The sequence below is a fragment of the Lytechinus pictus genome, chromosome 6, assembly GCF_037042905.1.
Source record: "Lytechinus pictus isolate F3 Inbred chromosome 6, Lp3.0, whole genome shotgun sequence".
NCBI classification, from domain to species: domain Eukaryota; kingdom Metazoa; phylum Echinodermata; class Echinoidea; order Temnopleuroida; family Toxopneustidae; genus Lytechinus; species Lytechinus pictus.
In genome coordinates, this window is record NC_087250.1 from 25,008,795 (window position 1) to 25,025,466 (window position 16,672).

At 37.9% G+C, this 16,672-nt stretch overlaps 1 protein-coding gene across 1 annotated transcript; it reads right to left on the minus strand.

Annotated features, from left to right (window-relative positions):
- Positions 1-7,401: 7,401 nt before the first annotated feature.
- On the minus strand, positions 7,402-13,998 carry LOC129263992 (serine/threonine-protein phosphatase 6 regulatory ankyrin repeat subunit B-like). Its single transcript, XM_064100503.1, has 3 exons — positions 11,504-13,998; positions 8,635-11,437; positions 7,402-7,563 (listed from the first exon to the last, which is right to left on the minus strand). The coding sequence occupies exons 1-3, from the start codon at positions 13,996-13,998 to the stop codon at positions 7,402-7,404; spliced, it is 5,460 nt and encodes a 1,819-aa protein (XP_063956573.1).
- Positions 13,999-16,672: the final 2,674 nt, after the last annotated feature.

The following is a 16,672-nucleotide window of genomic DNA, read 5'->3' on the forward strand; positions in this document are numbered from 1 at the left end:
TTCTGAAGGGACATAAGGTGAATATTTCCATAATACATAGGACAATGCATTGAATGAAACATGAATCACGCAATTTCATACATGTATCACAAGTTGGTTTAGACTTACGTTTTCTGATAATGTTTCTCTGAAGGGTAGTGAGTGGGTACGCGACCTCGGTGTGATGATCGACAATAAGCTTACTCTTCAACATCATATCAAGTATATTTGCAGGTCTGCGTCATATGGTATTTTCAAAATTGGGAAGATTAGGAAACTACTTGACCGACCCACGTCTGCCAAACTAACACATGCATTTGTTTCCTGTCACCTAGATTATTGTAACGCAATATTTTCTAACCTCCCTCGTACATACCTACTTCCACTTCAACGGGTTCTAGCACCTCCTCAAGACCCCTCTGTTCATCATTTACATTGCAGTTAACTCCTGGACCGCGAACTTCTACAAAATATGGTGACCGTGCTTTTTCTTCTATTGCCCCTTCTCTTTGGAACAAGTTACCCTCTTACATGCATAGTGCCAAGTCCGTCAGTCAGTTTAAGGCCCTGCTCAAAATATACCTTTTTAATCAATGAATCCCAGTTGTGGGTCGGTTATTGGAGGTGCACACCAGTTTTAATCTGTTAGTATTTTTTTTCTCTCTTAATGATTTTTGTCACACCTTGTGTTATTATGCCAACTGATTTTTTTTCCCAGTAGACCGGCCAAACATAAAAAAGTGCTCTAGATAAGGATTCGACGGCAAAATTTGTTAATGCTTGGCATCCCAGCTAAAAGTCTTGCAAAAATATCCAGGAATAGCGTACGGCCGGATGCCAAGCGCAATTTTGCGTAAAAGTGTCATTTTTAGCGTAAAATCTGAAAGAATGTCGAAAATCACGCATTTTGGTATTTTGACGGTTTATCATCATATTTTTGATTATCTTTGATATAAAATTATTTTTATTTAGAGTTTCAAATTATAAGTCTCATAAACATGCATTTCAAATTTGAATATTACACACACATATATAGCACAGTGAAACATAAAACCGCGATTTCCTCAAAATAAAAGTTTGTGAAAACTATCAATAGTTTGAAGTTTTTTACGCAACTTAAATTCCTCGATTTAAATGCGTTTATCCATCGAATGTATAGTAAATATCCTAATGCCACAAGAATGCCACAAGAATTTTCAAGTAAGATGGAAGATATCTCATTTTATGTTATCCGAAAGGAGACAATGTGCATTTTACTAGGTGCGCATTTTGAAAGAAAAATTGAAAATACCGTACATTATGTACATAATTACATGTATAAGTACATACTAAAGCGAGTATTTATTACATGTATAAGTACATACTAAAGCGAGTTTTTAATTGGATAGCACAATTTGTCAATTTTTTGCATCCCAGCTAAAAGTCTTGCGGAAATACTGAGGAATAACGTACGGACGGATGCCAAGTGCACTTTTGCGTGAAAGTATCATTTTAGCGTAAAATCTGAAAGACTGTCGAAAATCACGCATTTTGACCTTTTGAAGGAATTTGTAAGAAATTTTGATTCCCTTTGATATGCGATCATTTATATTTGGAGTTTCAAATTATAAGTCAACTAAATATGCATTTCAATTTGGAATATTACACAGACATATATGGCACTATGAAATATAAAATCGTGATTTTGTGAAAACTATCAATGGTATATTTGTGTTCCGCATCTCAATTTCGTCTATTTTAGCGCTAACCAAATAAATACATAATAATTGTTGTCATGTCACATATAGTGAAAAAAATTGAAATAAGATGCAAGATATATAATTTTATGTTATATATGCGAAAGATAACAATGTAGATTTATCGGATGCGCATTTCTGAAGAAAAAAAAACAGCGCACAATATTACATCTATATATTGCACATCAGGGGAGCGTTTCATGAAAGTACTTGTCGGACGTTTTATCCGACAAGTCCCATTTTATCCGACAGTTACCATAGTAACAGTACCTCTCAGCCAATCAACATCAGAGAAAGGTGTCAGATCTGACAACTTGTCGGATGAAAATGTTGATGAAACACTCCCCAGGGGCCGCAGAACGGTTTTCAAAGTGGGGGGGGGGGGGGGCTGAGCCAAAAGTAGGGGCTGACCATTCAAAAAATCACAATCATATGGTCATTTTTACGTTTTTGTACACGATTTTTGAAAAAATCCCCCCAGCGACCCCCCCCCCCCCGCTTCCGCGGCCCCTGCACATAAATTATATAGACCTACTAATATCAATCAGTGCGATACTCGTCATGATATTATAAAGGATTATGTTTACTTTTGTAGAGTTCGATCTTCTTGCTATTTCCGCGAATGAATTGGTGCTGAACGTAAATCTACCTGTGGCGATATTCATAAATAGGTCTGATATTTAATTTGCTGTTACCATGGTAACATTAATTTTATAGGAATATCTATATCCCAAAACATAGAAAATATACATGTATGAATAAAACGTTTGAATTAGCATTTTTTAAACTACTCTTTCAATCTACATTTTACTTCAGTTATTGGATTATCAAAGTCTAAAAAAAAATGGTCGCGGCCACGGCAATACCTTATTTTTGTCTCGCCTGCATAGCAGAGCAGGACTTAAGGGGCCACTTTTCCGGCGGAGGCGACGGCAATTTCAATTAACAGCGTCATATCAACCTTGGAATCTTAACCAAGGTTACGTTTTTTGAAATTTCATTATAAGTTTGAACGTATAGAAAAAAATTAATGACACTTATAAGAGTATTCAGGTATTACTGATCGTCTTGCAAAAGATTTAGATCACATGATTAAGGTCAAAGGTCATTTAGAGTAACTGAACTTTGGCCATAATTATGTGGGTATCTTTTTGAAATGTCATAACTTTTAAATTTTATTGATCCAGTTCATGATTGAACTTGAACATAAGGGTATTAAAGTATCATCGATCATTTTGCACAAATTTCAGGTCACATGATCAAGTTCATACGTCATTTAGGGTCGATGAGCTTATTATTTTATTATCACATAAATGGCGCTTTTGTGAATAATGATTACTTTCAGTTGTTTCCAATGTTCTGCTGCTATAATTGTTGTGTGAAAATACACTGTATGAATAATAAATGTTATTTGGTCTGTTGCATTGCAAGTTATAATTTTCATTCAGTTCATTTTACTTCATGACAATTTTCGCGTTTGCTATTATCATAGGTCCATGTTGTTATATATCGTAGTCTAAGACGGGGGCCGGACAGCCCGACCCTGAGCAGCCCTGGACATACATGTATGTATTGCCAATGCCATTTTGGGAAATGCAGTTGTACGACCATCTATACAATATCTGCGCTGGACGCTGGTCATTAGCCTTAAGATTTATTTGTCATAATGGTCGTGCGATTGCATTTCCCAACATGGCAATACATGTGATGAAATGAGCTTTAAGAATTAAAATGTGAACTTTAAGAACCTACTCTTTTGGTATTTCAAACATCATTCTCCACAGATGAAAACTCTTAGCTCATGCAAATGGCTGTTGACCGATCTATTTAAATTTCTGGTCTAATGAACTGTTCAATTAACTGATTAAAGAGACCGTAGTTGCATGAAACAGTGCCTTCTACATTCTAGAATTGGGAAAATGAGCTACGGACACTGACGTAAGCCTTTAGATGGAAGATGCATTGAAGTGAGGGGGAGGGGGAAACTTGCCCCCAAATAAATTCAAGAAAAAGCACAAAACAACATAAGCAAAATAATGGAAAGCTTGTTGGGGAGGGGGTCATTTATTTATTTATTCATTCTTTAATTTAATGATATATCTATATATATATATTTATTTATTTATTTATAATGACCTAAATTGAATGTAAATATTGTAATTTAAAATATTTTTTCTTAATAAACACAAATTCTTCCCTAAATTAAGGCTTTTGTTTAAAAGACTTGGTCAGTCAGCTCGCTCACCAGCAGCGTAGCTAGGATTTTGTCAGCAGAGGAGCAGGGGGAGGGGCTTTGTATTTTGCAGGGGGTACCAAAATAGATTCATTTATCAAGTATTTATTATTAAGTACATATTAGCTTTATTCTCACAATGTACGATTAAGTATCTGACAAGGCCTATTTGAATAATGCGAGCGCGAAGCGCAACCAGTTTTTGTAAATGCCATGAAAATTAGAGCTGAAAGTTAGAAAGTTACACGATTCGAAAGTGTAATCATGAACATGATTCGTATCTAATTGTAATGTTACAAATTTCAGAAATGTTTAATATTCTGACATGAAAACGGAGCATTTAATACATATTCTTTAAATAATATATAGGCTATTGATGCGAGCGCGAAACGCAATCTGATTTTTATATTCCAATCCGTAAACTGAACATTTTGATGACGTTTTGAAATAAAAAAATAAAAAAATTTATGAAATATTCAAAGGCACGATAGCTCAATCGGTAGTGAGGGGGTTTCGGATTCCGGTGGCTTCGGTCCGATTCCCACTTGGTGCGCTAGTGCCAAGTAAGGCATTTAAATGCCTTACTAGTAATGGTAGTAAGGCATTTTAATCCTCATTATAGGTCCCTCGGAGAGTACCTTAAGCCATCGGTCCTCTGGTTGCTTGTTTAGAAGCATTCATGCTTTCTTAGCAAATGAGGTAAAATGAAAATCGTCAAATCATAAACAATAATCAGTATTAAATTATAGGATATGATGCCAGCGCGAAGCGTGAGCTGGAAATTTCGAATTAAACGAATGATTTTAAACATGTTTTTAATGTAGAAAAAGATGAATATCTTACTAAACAAAAACGTTAGCGCAAAAGCGCGAGCTAAAATTGGGAGAGACTATATAAGAGCTAAAAATTGGACATACAGTATGCACATATTTGATAATGGACTGGATGCGTATTTAACTAAACAATGTGAGCGCGAACGGCGAGCTATTTTCTTCTAATTTTCTAAGAAGTTGACACTTCAAGCATGTTTTTTTTTAAACATGCAGATAGCAAGTTGTTTATCTCATTTATTAATGCAAGTGCGAAGATCGAGTCGAAAATTTATTTGGCATCTTTTTGTAATCCCGTGTAGGGTGCCTATCTCGCTAAACCAAAATAAAATATACACTCGAATCGCGAGCAGAATACTTTGGGTATATTATCTTGAAAACGGGATACTTTCAGCTCCGTGTAAACATTCCGGACACTACACATGACCTCAGGCAGCGGGGAGAGGGGGGGGGGGGGGGGCAGAGGCAGTTGCGGCCAGAAATTTTCACCCCCCCCCCCTCCCCGATAAATTGTGCATGTCCCCTTTCGGATAATAGATCTTCCATCTTATTTGAAAATTCTTTTAATATTTGTGACATTAGAAACGATCGATATTCAATAGATGAACCAATTTAAATCGAAGAATTTAAGTTGTAAAAAACTTTTATTTTGGGTAAATCACGATTTTTTTTAACGTCATATTGCCATATACATGTATGTGTGTGTACTATTCCAAATTAAAATGCATATTTAGTAGACTTATAATTTGAAACTCCAAATATAAATGATCGCATATCAAAGGGAGTTAAAATTTCTTACAAATCCCTTCAAAAGGTCAAAATGCGTGACTTTCGACAGTCTTTCAGATTTTACGCTAAAAAAGATACTTTCACGCAAAAGGGCACTTGGCATTCGCCCGTACGTTATTCCTCAGTATTTCCGCAAGACTTTTAGCTGGGATGCAAAAAATTGACAAATTGTGCTATCCAATCAAAAACTCGCTTTATTATGTACTTATACTTTGTTATTAAATACTCGCTTAAGTATCTACTTACATGTAATTATGTACATAATGTACGGTATTTTCAATTTTTCTTTCAAAATGCGCACCTGGTAAAATGCACATTGTCTCCTTTCGGATAACATAAAATGAGATATCTTCCATCTTACTTGAAAATTCTTTTAATATTTGTGGCATTAGGATATTTACTATACATTCGATGGATAAACGAATTGAAATCGAAGAGTTTAAGTTGCGTAAAAAACTTCAAACTATTGATAGTTTTCACAAACTTTTATTTTGAGGAAATCGCGGTTTTATGTTTCACTGTGCTATATATGTGTGTGCAATATTCAAATTTGAAATGCATGTTTATGAGACTTATAATTTGAAACTCCAAATAAAAATAATTTCATATCAAAGATAATCTAAAATATGATGATAATCCGTCAAAATATCAAAATGCGTGATTTTCGACATTCTTTCAGATTTTACGCTAAAAATGACACTTTCACGCAAAATTGCGCTTGGCATCTGGCCGTACGCTATTTCTGGGTATTTTTGCAAAACTATTAGCTGGGATGCCAAGCATTAGCAAGCATTAACAAATTTTGCCGTCCAAAGTATAAAAAAATAGTTTTGGCCGGTCTACCGCCCTATAAATGTTTTGTATTATTATTATTGTATTGTGTCTACGTGTGAGTAGGAACAGTGGTCATTGGTGGCAACTACCAAACCATTGTTGGAAGGATATTTTTTTCTTAATTACCCTGATTGTAAGTTACGTTCCAATTAACACGATTAAAAGTTAAGAATTCTAAATAAATGATAATTTGTATTCAGAAGTGACAATAAGGTGAACGATTCATGTTATGTTTCTTACCTCTATTAGACTGTACATCATCCGATGAAGGTGATCTGAAAGTAATCACAAACCAAATTAACTATATTTGAAGTCCTTTTTTTTGTGTAATATACAGTATATGCCATCTTTTCTCTACCAGGTATGAAATGAAAACATTGGTACATCTACTGTGTCTCGGAGGTGAAGTAGAAATGACTGTTCTTGTTTGCACACTGAACTGCTCATTTGCACTCTAATAATAATGATAATAATAATAATATACAGTTCTTGTATAGCGCATATCACATTATGAATAATGTCTCTATGACAGCGCTTCCAAAGGACTTGGATATTATTACCACAGCTGTAGCTTGGCGGCCGTAAGTACTCAGATTACAGCGCACACGCATTTCAAGGAATAAATTCCTGCCAGGTAACCATTCACCTCACCTGGGTCGAGTGCAGCACAATGTGGATGAATTACTTGCTGAAGGAAACTACAACATGGCTGGGATTTCAACCCACGACCCTCTGTTTCAAAGTCCGGAGACCAATCCACTGGGCCACAACGCTCCACTAACCACCCTAAATGATGCAAGGTGCACTTCCCCAAAAGAATGTAATTCTTCTCCCACTAATTTTACCATTGATAGTGCATAAATTAGCAGCAACCTCGAGAGTTGGAAACTTTACCCCTTGTCTGTTTCTTAGTTAGTGCACAGCATGGTGAATATTTTGTTTAGTACTGTCCATCAAGCTTATTCCCAACTTTTTCATTTACCAACAGTAGTTGAAATAATCACCGTGACAATATCATCTGCCTAACTCGCTCATCTTTGGCATAGTGGATCGGTAGGTTGCCTGTCTCGTCCTGTACGTTTAGCTTGGCGCCATTCTCAATGAGATAAAACACCAACGACTCATTTGGAGATAACCTGCCATTGTAGTACTCGTCGGATATCTGAAAAAGAGAACAGCTTTCATTATTTACTTGAAAAGTACAACCTGCTTTTACATGGGAATATTTTGTTTTAAGAAATGATTACGCTAGCCAATACGAATACATTTGCAGTGTCCCCTACAATCACTCAATTGGTTAGCTATATATATATATTATAATAATGTTAATATTCTGGGTCGTAAGTCTATAGACGCCCGTCGCTGTAATGAAATGATAAAATGTTTCAAAGCAATTAGTTTGTTCCATGGAAATGCATTATATTAACGTTAATGAAGGGATACTTTTCAGCAGAATGATCTTCTATCATTAAGCGAATTTAATTCAAAGCTACATGGTGAGTTGTAACCTTTGATATCTGGATTAAGACAAGTTTAAGCCAGTTTTACAACCTATATTTTGATCATTTATGATGTCTTCTAGAACACTTGTATAAGTCCTATCAATATTGCAAACAATGTTATGGAGCCCCGTTCCTTTGAATAAATCACCTCTCTGAGTGTATCAGTGTTTTGAACTATCACGTTGTTCTTGTAGCATAATCTGATAGCTTTATGAAGACAGGTCTGGCCGTCAGAAGACTGCAAATTGAGATCACATCCATTGGATATTAACTTTTCGATGATAGCTGTATGGCCATGTATTATAGCAAGATGGATGGGTGCTGTATCGTACTGGATGGAAAGACAGATAATCTCCGTATAACTAAAGCAAAAACATTTTTGCGGGCTAATTTTCCATTGTCACTGACCTGCCTACAGCTTTAACATTAATAAGCGTTAACATAGTGATGAATGGGCATTTCCAGTGTTCCATTTTTAGTTTCCATGGCATTTCTGATCATTTTGAAGGCTAAATACTAAGATAATCGTGTCTAGCCCATGTGTAATTTGTCCCGGCTCCTTTTGAAACTTAGCATCTTTGTCTTAAATGATGGTGGGTAAGTTATAATCTACAAAATAAAAAACACAATCCTTTATCGAATGTACATTACAGAAATAGTCCGAATATAAATATAGAAATAGAACAATAAAGGAAAATTAAAGTACAGTTCCTTCCAAGAAAATTAAGTACCTTGGTATTCAACTTGTTTCGTGTTGCCTTATTCACCTCAGCTCCATCGCTGAGCAGATAGTCGGTGATATCAAGATGACCATGCATAACCGCAATGTGTAATGCAGTTGAACCAGTACCATCTCCTTTATTCACCTCAGCTCCTTTGCTAATCAGGTATTTAGTGATGTCAAGATGACTATTCTGTACAGCATTGTGTAATAGAGTCAGACCATCTTCTCTCGCTGCGTTCACTTCAGTGCCTTGACTAATGAAGTATGAAATGATATCAAGATGACCCTTCTCTGCAGCGCTGTGACATACAATATTAACGTCAGCTCCTTTGCTGATCAGATACTCCGTAACATCATAATGATGATGTTTAACTGCACAGTGCAAGGCGGTTAGTCCATCTATCCCAAACTTGTTCACCTCAGCGCCTTTACTTATAAGATGTTTAGTAACATCAAGATGGCCACCCTCAGCAGCGATGTGTAAAGCTGTCCATCCACCATCATTTCCCTTATTGACCTGAGCTCCTTCATTTAGTAGATATTTGGTGATATCGAGATGGCAATCCTTAGAAGCAAGGTGTAGTGCAGTTGAGCCATTATTAGTGTTATTATTCACCTCAGCTCCTTGACTAATCAAATATTTAGTGATGCCGAGATGACCATTCTGTACAGCACTGTGTAATAGAGTCCGACCATCTTCTCTTGCTGTGTTCACTTCAGCTCCTTGACTAATGAAGTAAGTAATGACATCAAGATGTCCCTTCTCAGCAGCAGTGTGACATACAATATTAATGTCAGCTCCTTGACTCATCAGATACTTGAGTACATCAACGTGACGATTGTTAGCAGCAATGTGTAATGCAATCAAACCATCATTATCTCTTTTATTTACCTCAGCCCCTTGACTGATCAGATACTTGATGACGTCGACGTGACCATTTCTAGCAGCACTGTGTAATGCAATCAAACCATCATTATCTCTTTTATTTACCTCAGCCCCTTGACTGATCAGATACTCGCTGACGTCGACGTGACCATTTTTAGCAGCACTGTGTAATGCAGTCCGACCATCTTCTCTTGCTGAATTTACTTCAGCTCCTTGACTTATGAAGTAAGTAATGACATCAAGATGGCCCTTCTCTGCAGCAGTATGACAAACAGAATTAACGTCAGCTCCTTTGCTGATCAGATACCCCGCGGTATCTTGATGATGATATTTAGCTGCACAGTGTAAGGCGGTGAGCCCGTCTATTCCGAACCTGTTCACCTCTGCTCCTTTGCTGATCAGGTATTTAGTAATATCAAGATGACCATTCTGTACAGCAGTGTGTAATACAGTCCGACCATCATTATCACCTTTATTAACCTCAGCTCCATGACTGATCAGATATTTGATAACGTCAATAAGACCTTTGTCAACAGCTCTGTGTAATGCTGTAATTCCCTCATTATCCTCCTTATTTACCTCAGCCCCTTCACTGATCAGATACTTGGCGACGTCAACATGACTTTTGTAAGCAGCACTGTGTAATGCAGTCTGACCATTATTATCTCCCTTATTAACCTCAGCTCCATGACTGATCAGATATTTGATGACGTTAATAAGACCTTTGTCAACAGCTCTGTGTAATGCTGTAATTCCCTCATTATCCTCCTTATTTACCTCAGCCCCTTCACTGATCAGATACTTGGCGACGTCAACATGACCTTTGTAAGCAGCACTGTGTAATGCAGTCCAACCATCATCTCTTCCCTTATTAACCTCAGCCCCTTGACTGATCAGATACTTGATGACGTCAACATGACCATTGTAAGCAGCACTGTGTAATGCAGTCAAACCATCATTATCTCCCTTATTAACCTCAGCTCCTTGACTGATCAGATACTTGATGACGTCAACATGACCATTGCAAGCAGCACTGTGTAATGCAGTCCTACCATCATCTCTTCCCTTATTAACCTCAGCCCCTTGACTGATCAGATACTTGATGACGTCAACATGACCATTGTAAGCAGCACTGTGTAATGCAGTCAAACCATCATTATCTCCCTTATTAACCTCAGCTCCTTGACTGATCAGATACTTGATGACGTCAACATGACCATTGTAAGCAGCACTGTGTAATGCAGTCCTACCATCATCTCTTCCCGTATTAACCTCAGCTCCTTGACTGATCAGATACTTGATGACGTCAACATGACCATTGTAAGCAGCACTGTATAATGCAGTCCAACCATTATTATCTCCCTTATTAACCTCAGCACCATGACTGATCAGATACTTGATGACGTCAACATGACCATTGTAAGCAGCAATGTGTAATGCAGTCCAACCATTATTATCTCCCTTATTAACCTCAGCTCCTTGACTGATCAGATACTTGATGACGTCAACATGACCATTGCCAGCAGCACAGTATAATGCAGTCCAACCATTATTATCTCCCTTATTAACCTCAGCTCCTTGACTGATCAGATACTTGATGACGTCAACATGACCATTGTCAACAGCACTGTATAATGCAGTCCAACCATTATTATCCTCCTTATTAACCTCAGCTCCTTGACTGATCAGATACTTGATGATGTCAACATGACCATTGTAAGCAGCACTGTGTAATGCAGTCCAACCATCATTATCTCTCTTATTAACCTCAGCTCCTTGACTGATCAGATACTTGATGACGTCAACATGACCATTGTCAGCAGCACTGTATAGTGCAGTCCAACCATTATTATCTCCCTTATTAACCTCAGCACCATGACTGATCAGATACTTGATGACGTCAACATGACCATTGTCAACAGCACTGTATAATGCAGTCCAACCATTATTATCTCCCTTATTAACCTCAGCTCATTGACTGATCAGATACTTGATGACGTCGACGTGACCATTTCTAGCAGCACTGTGTAATGCAATCAAACCATCATTATCTCTTTTATTTACCTCAGCCCCTTGACTGATCAGATACTCGCTGACGTCGACGTGACCATTTTTAGCAGCACTGTGTAATGCAGTCCGACCATCTTCTCTTGCTGAATTTACTTCAGCTCCTTGACTTATGAAGTAAGTAATGACATCAAGATGGCCCTTCTCTGCAGCAGTATGACAAACAGAATTAACGTCAGCTCCTTTGCTGATCAGATACCCCGCGGTATCTTGATGATGATATTTAGCTGCACAGTGTAAGGCGGTGAGCCCGTCTATTCCGAACCTGTTCACCTCTGCTCCTTTGCTGATCAGGTATTTAGTAATATCAAGATGACCATTCTGTACAGCGGTGTGTAATACAGTCCGACCATCATTATCACCTTTATTAACCTCAGCTCCATGACTGATTAGATATTTGATGACGTCAATAAGACCTTTGTCAACAGCTCTGTGTAATGCTGTAATTCCCTCATTATCCTCCTTATTTACCTCAGCCCCTTCACTGATCAGATACTTGGCGACGTCAACATGACCTTTGTAAGCAGCACTGTGTAATGCAGTCCAACCATCATCTCTTCCCTTATTAACCTCAGCCCCTTGACTGATCAGATACTTGATGACGTCAACATGACCATTGTAAGCAGCACTGTGTAATGCAGTCAAACCATCATTATCTCCCTTATTAACCTCAGCTCCTTGACTGATCAGATACTTGATGACGTCAATATGACCATTGTTAGCAGCACTGTGTAATGCAGTCTGACCATCATTACCTCCCTCATTAACCTCAGCTCCTTGACTGATCAGATACTTGGTGACGTCAACATGACCATTGTTAGCAGCACTGTGTAATGCAGTCCAACCATTATTATCTCCCTTATTAACCTCAGCTCCTTGACTGATAAGATACTTGATGACGTCAACATGACCATTGTAAGCAGCACTGTGTAATGCAGTCCAACCATCATATCTACCCTTATTAACCTCAGCTCCTTGACTGATCAGATACTTGATGACGTCAACATGACCATTCTTAGCAGCACTGTGTAATGCAGTCCGACCATCATTATCTTCCTTATTAACCTCAGCTCCTTGACTGATCAGATACTTGATGACGTCAACATGACCATTGTCAGCAGCACTGTGTAATGCAGTCCAACCATCATCTCTACCCTTATTAACCTCAGCTCCTTGACTGATCAGATACTTGGTGACGTCAACATGACCATTGTAAGCAGCACTATGTAATGCAGTCCAACCATCATCTCTACCCTTATTAACCTCAGCTCCTTGACTGATCAGATACTTGATGACGTCAACATGACCATTGTCAGCAGCACTGTGTAATGCAGTCCAACCATCATCCCTACCCTTATTAACCTCAGCTCCTTGACTGATCAGATATTTGGTGACGTCAACATGACCATTGTCAGCAGCACTGTGTAATGCAGTCCAACCATCATATCTACCCTTATTAACCTCAGCTCCTTGACTGATCAGATACTTAACGACGTCAACATGACCTTTGTAAGCAGCACTATGTAATGCAGTCCAACCATTATTAGCTCCCTTATTAACCTCAGCTCCTTGACTGATCAGATACTTGATGACGTCAACATGACCTTTGTAAGCAGCACTGTGTAATGCAGTCCAACCATTATTATCTCCCTTATTAACCTCAGCTCCTTGACTGATCAGATACTTGATGATGTCAACATGACCATTCTTAGCAGCACTGTGTAATGTAGTCCAACCATCATTATCTCCCTTATTAACCTCAGCTCCTTGACTGATCAGATACTTGATGACGTCAACATGACCATTGTAAGCAGCACTGCGTAATGCAGTCCAACCATCATCTCTACCCTTATTAACCTCAGCACCTTGACTGATCAGATACTTGGTGACGTCAATATGACCATTGTTAGCAGCACTGTGTAATGCAGTCCAACCATTATTATCTCCCTTATTAACATCAGCTCCTTGACTGATCAGATACTTGGTGACGTCAACATGACCTTTGTAAGCAGCACTGTGTAATGCAGTCCAACCATTATTATCTCCCTTATTAACCTCAGCTCCTTGACTGATCAGATACTTAACGACGTCAACATGACTATTCTCAGCAGCACTGTGCAATGCAGTCCAACCATCATTTCTCCCCTTATTAACCTCAGCTCCTTGACTGATCAGATACTTGATGACGTCAACATGACCATTCTTAGCAGCAATGTGTAATGCAGTCCAACCATAATCTCTCCCCTTATTAACCTCAGCTCCTTGACTGATCAGATACGTGATGACGTCAACACGACCATTCTTAGCAGCATTTAACAACACATTACTCTCCTCAATATCTGTTCTAGCACTGCTGACATTTCCTGATATATTTTCCTGAGTGTTTCCCAATACATTTTGTGCAGATGTGTTTTCCATTCTGATTTCTGACTTTCGATACTGCTTCAGCAACATACTAATCCCTCACCACACCTCTAACTCTCGTCTGGATCCATTTTCCAAATATAATTCACAATTTCTAAAATTACCATTACTTTATAAAAATACCAGAAAAACCCTATCACCATGCAGCAACACAGAGATGCCTATATTCCTCCTTTCTGCTTAACTGTTTGAAAATTTGCAGGCCAACTTGCTCGTTTAGAGCGCGATGTTGTAATTTATTCTCAATTGAGCTTTAGAATCATAAAATAAATTTACATTGCAGATATCACAAATCTCATCTATAGTGAGATCTTTATGTAAACAAGGTTTTAATCGCTGTCATAGACAGGGGACTAGGGGTTGAACCCCAGAGAAACCCCTTGTTTTGATTTGAACAGATAAAGAAAAATCAGACAAACAAAACACTGAACATTTGATTAAAATCGGACAAGGAATAACCACCAAGTTATGACATTTCAAAACAGTTCTAGGTATATCTTCATGAATATTCAATGGGCAAATTGATGATGCTTAACCCCACTTGTTCTTTTGTATTTTATTATACGAAATTAGCTTAATTCAATTTTTTTCCTCTGAGAACTTAAAATTTGGATTGTAAACTGATTTAGTGCATTAGATATTCATTGCTGCAACTTATTTCATGATAAGGGACATATATTATTCACACATGTATGAAACAATGAAAAAAAATTAATTTCATGTAATAACATGCAGCCTGCTATGTAAGGCAAGCTTACATGATATCTTGTTTTGAAATTGGCCTATCATATTGAAATATATGATAGGTAATTTTGACCAAAATTTTCCATGAGGTAACTACAAAATGGTCTATAATATACACCCCTCCTTCACGAACTTGTCATTTTTCTACTACGCCTCTGTAGTATTTATCGGTCCATATTGTAGTTTAATGTATTCTTATTCCATTCTTCATACCTGCTTCAAACCCCCGGGGGGTGGGGCACTCAGTATAGAATGCATAGTGGGTATGTGCCGCGGAGGGGACACCCATTTTCACACTCAAATTTCCGTTCCAAAGCGTAGCATTTTTGTCTTATTGAGAAAAAGAACAAAGAAAGCCGCTCCAAAGCATAGCATTTTCTTCTTATCGAGACAAGAGAAAAAAGAAATCCGCTCCAAAGCTTCGCATATTTTCCGTTACGCCGTTCCGTCCGCGTTGATCTGCTACAATAAGCCGCATTATTGGTGAAAAGCGGCCGCAGAGCGCTGTCCGACCATCGCCTCTGCGCTAGCGCACCCGGCGCCCGTGCCGCTTGGCTAACTGCATGCACGTTCCACAGGAATGCATACGCACTCAAACGCAGGCGACCCGTTCCAAGGACCCCCGTTTTCACAAACATTTGTAGTTCCGAAGCCTGTTCCGAGGACCCTCCGTTTTACAATAGGCCCGCTCCAAGGCCCCCGTTTTTTGTCTCGCCCGCGGCACGTACCTACTACTTTTTTGGTCGAGTACCCCCCCCCCCCCCGGGGTTCAAACCCAAGCACAAGCCTCTCTCATATTCAGAGGAAGGGAGTTCCAAAGTTTGGGAGCAGTGAATATAAAAGCGTTCTCCGTAAGTGCCGTTTAAGTCATTTACAGGTGATACAAAATTTTGTCCCCACCCCAAAAAACATATATTGAGGGCAAAACGGGTCCCTATTTGTTTGTTTTGGTTGAAATTTTAGCAAAATCCACCAATGTCCCCCCTAAAATAAAGAAAATAATCAAATTATTTCAAGACAAAATTCCTTGTCTAATATTGTCCATTGCTTAAATGAAAAGTGACAAATTTTCGCCACTGGGCCCCGTTGCATAAAAGTTACCAATATGGTAACTTTGCCATTTAATGGTAACTTGCCTGGAATCCTTGATTTTGATTGGTTGGTGAACAGCGTGACCATGGTCGTTACCATTGGATGGCAAAGTTTGTTTGTTTGTCTGTTTGCTTGCATTTATTTCTGCGTTCAAAAACACAATACAAAAATATTTACAATTACAATATACAAAATAATTCACAATATAAACAATGTAGTCATATTACATGATAAATACAAATAAGAGTGTGAGTATAAATTAATCTTTTATAAATGTAAACATATATATATAATGTAATAAATGAACGCAGGAGACCACCATCGTGAGCGGTTAGGCTTGAATTGATGGCGGCCTCATAAGTTACCATAATAGAAAGTTTTATGCAACGGGAGGGGGCAAGTTACAATGATATATATTACAATAATATCTACTGTATAGACATGATAGATTGTAGACTTGCGTCCGTCAACGATCTTCATTCTCATTTCCCTTGAATTTGAATTAAAAACATTTTTTCATTGCTAACAAAAGTGAAATGTCTTAGTGTAAGTGAAATGAATTCGTAAAACTGAGCACATTGGGGGATTTTGCCCTCAATCAAGCTGTTATTATGTGCCATTGATCTTTCTAACAAACATTAAAATGACTTTGACAGCCCATTGTCGGATCAAGAGATATTCAATTACCTATTAGTCAATTTTATCAGCTAGTATTAATATCATAGATATAACCGAGAATATACAACTAAGAATCTCTCATTGAACTTTCGCCATTGGTACTCAACATCAAATTGACAGCATGAATGTAACCTTCATAAAAATATTTAATTGT